The 8,173-nt window shown below is 40.3% G+C and overlaps 1 protein-coding gene across 1 annotated transcript; it reads left to right on the forward strand.

Moving 5' to 3' along the window:
• Positions 204–2,206, forward strand: LOC108636029 (synaptosomal-associated protein 23). Its single transcript, XM_018048365.1, has one exon. The coding sequence runs from the start codon at positions 350–352 to the stop codon at positions 983–985; it is 636 nt and encodes a 211-aa protein (XP_017903854.1). The 5' UTR covers positions 204–349; the 3' UTR covers positions 986–2,206.

An 8,173-nucleotide genomic window follows, 5' to 3' on the forward strand; every position in this document is an offset into this window, starting at 1 on the left:
TCTGAGCTCTCACTGTCAAGGGTCCCTGGTCACTCCCTGGTCAAGGAACTAAAAATTCCTCAAGTTGTGAAGAGAGGCAAAATAGATAAATAAATAAAATACAAAACAAAGCACTGTATTATCTTCTTTCAGTGTTAATGTGGAATTCATCATTTATGAAAATATGAGGGGCTCGCCGCGCCAGGGAAGTGCGCAGGCGCGCAGTGCTGGCGAGCGCAGGCGCAAGAAGGTCGCAGCTGGGAGTCCGGCCTGCGGGTGTTCGAGCTGTAGCGGCCGGAGAGGAGTGGCTGGAACTCTGCTTGAATATCCACATTTCAGTTTCTGTACCTATCAAGAATTTTAATTGACCATGGATAATCTGTCAGCAGAAGAAATTCAGCTGAGGGCTAACCAGGTTACTGATGAGTCTCTGGAAAGTACAAGGAGAATCCTGGGTTTAGCCATTGAGTCGCAGGATGCAGGAATCAAGACTATCACTATGCTGGATGAACAAGGGGAACAACTAAAACGCATAGAAGAAGGCATGGACCAAATAAACAAAGACATGAGAGAAGCAGAGAAGACTTTAACAGAACTCAACAAGTGCTGTGGCCTTTGTGTATGCCCATGTAGTAGGACAAAGAACTTTGAGTCTAGTAAAGCCTATAAAGCAACATGGGGTGATGGTGGAGACAACTCTCCTAGCAATATAGTATCTAAGCAGCCAGGCCGAGTGACAAATGGTCAGCCTCAACAAGCGACTGCAGGAGCAGCCAGCGGGGGATACATTAAACGTATAACAAATGATGCCAGGGAAGATGAAATGGAAGAGAACCTGACTCAAGTGGGCAGTATCCTAGGAAACCTAAAAAACATGGCTCTGGACATGGGCAATGAGATTGAAGCTCAAAACCGACAAATAGATCGGATCACAGAAAAGGCTGATACCAACAAAGATCGTATTGATAATGCCAATGCTAGAGCAAAGAAACTCATTGACAGCTAAAGCTACTGCTGTACTTCTTTATCATTTATTTACTTCCTTAGCTCCTCCTTCAAAGTCATCACCTTTCAAGAGTTTGAAATTTTGGTTCCACACTCTTCTAATCAGGAGGTGTGGAAGAAGATCTAGGAGTAACAGTCCCCAATTTAAAAAAAAAATTTTCTAATTTTCCCTTGAGGGTATTCTTAGTCTTCCGTCTAGCATTTTCTTTCTCAGTCCATATAGTTAGGTTGATTTTCATACATCGTTTATAGTTTTATTTTTCATCCTCTCCGTTTACTTTAGCAGGTTCTTCTGCTTTCAAAATTTGGAAGCATTGCCAAAGACAGCCACATGAAAGGAAGCTGGAGGCAGTAGGGGCAAGCACAGGAGGGGAGGCAAGAGATAAGAGGTTGTTACCTCAGTAAAACCTACAGACCCTAAAGCCAAAAGTGGCGTAACCACAGTGAATATCTAGTAGGGTTTAATTTTTATTTTAAGTTGCAGTTATTGCCAGTTTAGGCCAGTGTTTGGTTTTGGAGCCCGGGTACACAATGTTTTTGTTATGCATCACAACTTTGCAACCTCTGCTCCAAAAAAGAACAGAACGAGCTTTTTTAAAGTAAGCTTAATTTCTGAACTCTTGGTGATTCACCTTTGTACATAGATTCTATGATCCATTTCATATTGCACATATAGGAACACATGGTATAAATGAGTAGCTTTATTTTCATATTATTAATAGTATCATGGTCCCATTACAGGCCTATTAACCTCATAAATTTGTCATTAGTCTTTGAGGAAAAAATGTGTAAATATGAATGTATAACATGAGAATTTCTCTCTACAGCAGGGCTTAAAATTTTTTGGAAAAGTTTGACAAAGTGTATCACATGAATTCAGATTTACCTCAATGCCACAAATTATGTTTAGATAGGAAAAAAAACTTATTTTGATCTCAGGTAGAAAACAGTTAGATTGCTTTGAGTTTTATGTAGTTTTAAACTTTTTTTAAACTAGAATTTATTCTGTTTAAATAATTTAGAAGATTATGCCTTTGGTTTACTTATTGATGATTGCACTATCATTCTCTTGTACTCAACTTCCAGAATCACATTTGTTTATGTGTTATAAGAATCTTACCGGTATTTGTCACTTTTATTTAAAAACTAGCTTCTGCACACTTCAAGGCTATTAATGTCGATTGGTTTGACAAATAACTACTGTTTGATCCTTACAATTAAATTTTGTAACTAATGGAAAAAAAAAAAAAGAAAATATGAACAAAAAACTGTTTATGATTTAATATGATCTTCTGGATTCAATATAATAAGAGAAGTAAACAATTCTAGATTCTTTCTTTAATCACATTTTAAGTGAGGATGATATTGCTAACTTTATAAGTGTGCAGTGAGAAGTGAATGAGAAAAATGTGTAACAGTGAAGAGAATAGTGCATAAACCATAGTAGCTTCTCAATGAAAATTGCCCTTTCTTTTCTTTCTAGCCAATTGAAAATTGTATAAAATGAATTGCATATATATCAGTCAGAAGAATTACTTCAGAATCAGAAAGAGCATATCTTATAGAAAAAAAAATTAAAGGAGATGCTTATTATCAAACAGGAAAATTAGACTCTGGAAATAAAGGACATTCACAGCAACTGACTTTGTTAACTGCTGTTTCTTCACTTTGAAAGACATTCTTTTACTGTTGATTAGTGGCCTTATTAGGAACTACATCAGAGTAGGATGATATTTTTTCCCCCTATAAGTAACCTTAAAAACTAAATATCCAGTGTAGACACAAGTGCTTATTTCCCCAGATTCACTGGGGAATGTATTAATATTCCTGGCAGTCCTGTATACAGCTGCTAAATAAACCAAATTGAGACAGTGTAACCCCAAGCTGAATCAAGCAATTTGTTGGCCTTGATGTGTGTCTGTACTGTGCTAAGTTGCTTCAGTCGTGTCTGACTCTGTGACCTCATGGACTGAAACCCGCCAAGGTCCTCTGTCCAAGGGATTCTCCAGGCAAGATACTGGAGTGGGTTGCTGTGCCCTCCTCCAGGGGCTCTTCTTGACCCAGGACTTTGGTGTACATTTGGCAATTGGTTAACTTTAGTTGTGATGCGTGTCAGAAGCTACACAATGTCTAAGAAGGGAGAAAAGGGCCGATACAAGTCAATTTTTATAAAAGCAAATAGTGTATTTTTGACAGCCATTTACATAATGTTAACTTTATTCCTGGCTATAAGGACACTGCACATTTAATTCATTTAATCCTCATCACAACCTCATGTAGAAGTACCAAGATTAACTCCATTTTTCAGATTAGAAAAACAAGGCGCAGAGAACTGACTTGGCCAGGTCACTGTTGAATGAGTTTTGTTGGGGCTCCTCCCTATGCTCCCCATTGTCAGTCTGCAGGATCTGATTCCTGTGCTGGCTTGTGACTCAGTTTTGCTCTGGAATTTGCCAGTGTCCTAACCTTCTTAGCTATGAGCTTCTGGTTTCTGTCACAACCTTGCCGTCAGACTTTGGTCTTCTGGCTCTCCCAAGAGAAGGGGGCCTTACTTCACCTATAGTTTTTTTAGGTTACATGGAAAAAACCTACACATGTTAATGACATGTCAGGGGCTTGTAGGGATTACCCCAAAAATATTGTTCAATCGCTCAGTCATCTCCAACTCTTTGTGACTCCATGCACCAAAACCCATCTTGGCCACTGTTGGTTTAGGATGAGTCCCAGGGATTCCTTGGCCAGACAATGCGGACAGCCAGTTTCAGGGAGAAGTATCAATAGCTCATTGCTAAACAAGATATAACAGCTCCCCACCTGCTTTGGTCATTTTATTGTTTCCTCAGAGCAGGCATCCATTAATCCCTGCTACTTTCTTTTGGATACACTTACTTCTGGTAGATTACACTAAGGGCATTTTATCAACTTCCCATACAAAGGGACCATAAGAGTGGATTTGGGACCAAACCACCTCTCTTGTAGTTGACTTCCCTTGGGCACCAACTCCTGGTTCCTTCAGTAATGACCAGAGGGACAGGCTTTGCAACTTTACAAAGACACACCAGTGAGTGTTTTTCTCTGAGGGGAACTCTGAGTATTAGAGGTTCATAGACCCCTGCACAAGGCAGGTCTCCACAGCCTCACATTGCCTAGCTGACTTTTCCAAGAAAAAGGACTGAGTTTGGTGCCTGGTCACATAGTGTCTATCATTCCAGCGGAGTTTTGGAAACTCTCCTGGTGATTGTAACCATCCTGTGATGTTATTTCCATTTATACCTCTTACCTGAACCCTGAATTTCCTGTGTCCACACCAACCCCATCATCATCTCCCCCCAGACTTACTCTTCCTCCTGTATGAATTATCTAGGTGAATGGCATTACCATCTTTCTAGCAGAGAGGGGAGAGATTTTAGGATAGTTATTGTCAATGCTTATTCAAGGTTCCCTCCTTCTAGATGTCTGTGAACCTAGGCCCTTCTGCTGTCCCACACTGTCTGCTCTGGAGTTCATGTCACCATCCTTTTACCTGTAACTGAAATAGCCTCTTAAATCCTTTGGTCTTGGCTCTCCAACAGTTGTTTTCTCTCAAACGAAAATGTTATCCCATCAATCTGCTAGTGAAAATGGTTGGTGCTTCACTAGAATTTTAGTTATTTTAAGCTTGTACTTAACAGTTCCTCAAGATCTGCCTTGCCCAGCTTCTCTGACCCTTCACCTGCTCTTCTCCCTCCTGCTCTCTTTGTTCCAGCCCCGCGGAGCCGTCTTCTTGTTTGGTGTGAGGATAGCATTCCATGCCTGCCCCCAGGGTCTTCACAAGGCTTCTTTCCCTTCTGGAATGTATCCCCTAACTTTTCCATCTCTGTTATCTTCTCATCAGAGGGTAAGGCACTCCTCTGAAGCAGAAAATCTAAGGAGGTGCCAGTAAGTGCAGTGATCAAGAAAAATAATGTTAAAAAATAATTTAAAAATCTACAATAAACAAAAAAATTCAAACTTGAAATAAAGACAGAAATTGATCCTGCATTTCTGTGCCCCTGCCTTACCTCACCTAAAGGGCAGCCTCTGCTCCAATACAACTTTATACAAACAAGCAGTCAACCTGCAGGCTACAGTTTGCTAATTCAACTTTTAAAGTATTGTATTAAAATATTATTTCTATTGATTATTGAGTATTTTGCCCTCTCCCCTTTTAAATTTTGTGCTTGAGGCTGGTACCTCTCCGTTCCACCCTAAGCCTGTCCCTGTGGTAGACTCTACTTCTCATCAAGATTCAGCACAAGCACACTTAGCTTAGGAAACTGGTCCCCTCCCGATCTAATGTGTGTGCCCACCTCCAGGTTCCTAGAACATAGCTCTATCAGCGTACTTTCTACACTCTGTATAATCATTAGCTTACCTGTCTGTTTAAATGGTATGCTCTTTAAGTGCATAATCAGCCATAATCACCTCCCTGGTTTAACAATAATAACAGCTATTTTCTGTTGTTGTTGAACACCTTATATCTGTCATACACTAGACACTTTAAAATTTCCTGTCTAATCCTTATAATGCATAGAGTAAGATTCTTACCCTTTTTCAGTAATTTTGGAAATAAAACACAAAGGGATTAACTAATATACAGCTAATAAATGATGGAGCCAGCTTCCAAACTCTCTGGCTCAAGATCACATATATTTCCTATAAAACAATTTTACTCAGTGTATCTATTCAGAAGGGTAACAGCTTAAAGTTTCTACTGATGATGAGGGCTTACAGATACATCTCAAGGTCTGTGTCCTCAAAATTATACCCCAGAAAAATTTTGCACCATAATGGAGCTGATGGTAAGAATTAGATGGCATTGCTGCCAGGTGGAGGCAGTCCTCCTCAACCTGAGATGCCAAGCCCCTAAAGCAAGTTGTCAGATGGTAGAGGGTACTTTGAAGGCACATGGGAGCAGAAACTACAATGTGTGAGCAGGAAATACAGGTTTGCCCAGGTAGCACCAACCTCAGCGGCTTTTACTTTATTTTGTTTTCTTTGCTTTTGGAAAACTGTCTTTTTAATCATCAAAATCAAATATTTATGTTTGAAAAATTTGGAAAATACATTTTGCAAAGGAAACCCTCAAATTAACCCCACCACCCTGAGATAAATTCTGTGAACATGTATTCCATGCCTGTCTCAACATCCCTCTGTTGCTAAGTTTGGCGTTGCTGTCCCAGTACCCTTCACCCCATCACCAGGACACCTTGCTTCTACTTCTCACCTGTGCCATCCCAGCTTGACTTCCACTTGTATGATAGCAGACAGCAGCCCCTTTCTGTCCTGGGCACATTGCTAGGCTCTCTTTCTGCCAGCTTCCATTAAATAAGATGCAACAAGGATTTTGATGCAATCCCAGGGATTGGGGCCTGCCAGGGTTCTCTGTCCATAAGGTTCTCCAGGCAAGAATACTGGAGTGGGTTGCCATTCCCTTCTCCTGGAGATCTTTTCGACCCAGGGTTCAAACCCAGGTCCTCCACACTGCAGGCATACTCTTTATTGTCTGAGCCACTAGGGAAAACTTTGATGCACAGCCACATGTTATTCTTTGTGAGTACTGTGGTATGAAACAGGCACTATTGATAGAATTTAATGTGTTAAAGTTTCATATAGTTCAGGCAATTTCGCCATGTTGAAAAGCACTCAGTGAGCCCACTGGGGATACAGGGGTGGCTCAGATATTAAGCTTTGAGCAGTCCCTCCTGCTCTCCCCTTCCTGAGCTTGTAAGGTCGTAGGCCCCGCTCTCAGCCTCCTCTTAGCCTGCATGAGTTCAGAGCACTCGCTCACAGTCTCCATGTCCTCCCTCTACCTCCTGCCCACAGGTTTGCCCTTCTGCCACCTCTCAGTTTTCTGTCACCTGTCTTTTTCCCCTCATTTTTGATGTTTTAAAATTTCCTGCCTATGATACCACCTCTGCACATCTCTGCCCAGCTAATGCTTTCCACTGTCTCCTCCATCCTTGTTCTGCAGTCCATCAGCTCTTGGTCTGTTCCCCAGCTTCTAATTCTTCTGTAGACCTCCAACTAGCCTAACTGAATCTAGGCCATTTATGTCTTTAGTACCCTCCTGATAGTACATATCTTCATTTGTAAAGCAACACAAATAGATTTCTGCCACTGTCAAAACTAACTAAGCCTGCTCCTCAAGCACATTTAAAATTCAACCTAGACAACTCTAACCTTCTTACATAATCATCTTTTTATGGAGGTGAGTTTTCTTTGTACTCCTCATACTCCTATTTGTTACTGGTGAGGTTGGTTGGGTTTCTTATAGCCCATACTTTCATGCTATCTGAATTGTGAACACAAATTAGACAACATGTCTAACTTCTAAATATATCACAGCTTTTGAATGAATAATAATATCTAACCCTTAAAAAAACCAGCTGTGTGCTACATCATTGTAAGTGCTTTATCTATCTATCTATCTATCTATCTATCTATCTATCTATCTATATATGTTCATTCATTTCACACAACTAACCCAGGAGGTAGGCACTAATATTGTCCCTACTTTACAGCTGAAATGATTAAGATATTAATTGGAGTAAATTGCATTTAGGAAAAGTATTCAGAATTGATGGCAGTAGAGAATAGTAGTAGCTCCTTAACCTGAAATTGTGTACGTGTGTGTCACTGTGAACAAAACTGCATCTGTGTATCCATGGCTTTGACATATTTGCTCTCTTGGAAAATGGTGTAACAATTTTTCTTATTTCACAGAAGATGAGAAACGCAGGTAGTCTAAAAGAGTAATTAATTTAGAATCAATTTATTTTTTAAAAAGTCTCTTAAATACCTTCTTCAACTGATGTTTGGACTTCCCTGGTAGCTCAGATGGTAAAGAACTTGCCTGTAATACAGGAGACATGAGTTTGATCCTTGTGGTGGGGAGATCCCCTGGAGAAGGGAATGGTGACCCACTCCAGTATTCTAGCCTGGAGAATTCCATGGACAGAGGAGCCTGGTGGGCTTCAGTCTGTGGGGTGGCAAAGATTTGGATACAACTGAGACTTACACTGATGTTTAACTATGATACATTTTACATTTGAGACTTCACTGTAACAAAATAATGAAAACACTTACTAAACCTTCTCTTGCTATGAGAGTTTTGGCATGAGTTCAGGGAAAACTTGGGTTTCAGATTTCAATATCTTGGCGAAGGCTT

Source organism: Capra hircus, chromosome 5 (assembly GCF_001704415.2).
Source record: "Capra hircus breed San Clemente chromosome 5, ASM170441v1, whole genome shotgun sequence".
Classification (NCBI taxonomy): Eukaryota; Metazoa; Chordata; class Mammalia; order Artiodactyla; family Bovidae; genus Capra; species Capra hircus.

Excerpts from the sequence above, each read along its gene's own strand:
- LOC108636029 (XM_018048365.1), top strand. The coding sequence starts at position 350 with ATGGATAATCTGTCAGCAGAAGAAATTCAGCTGAGGGCTAACCAGGTT.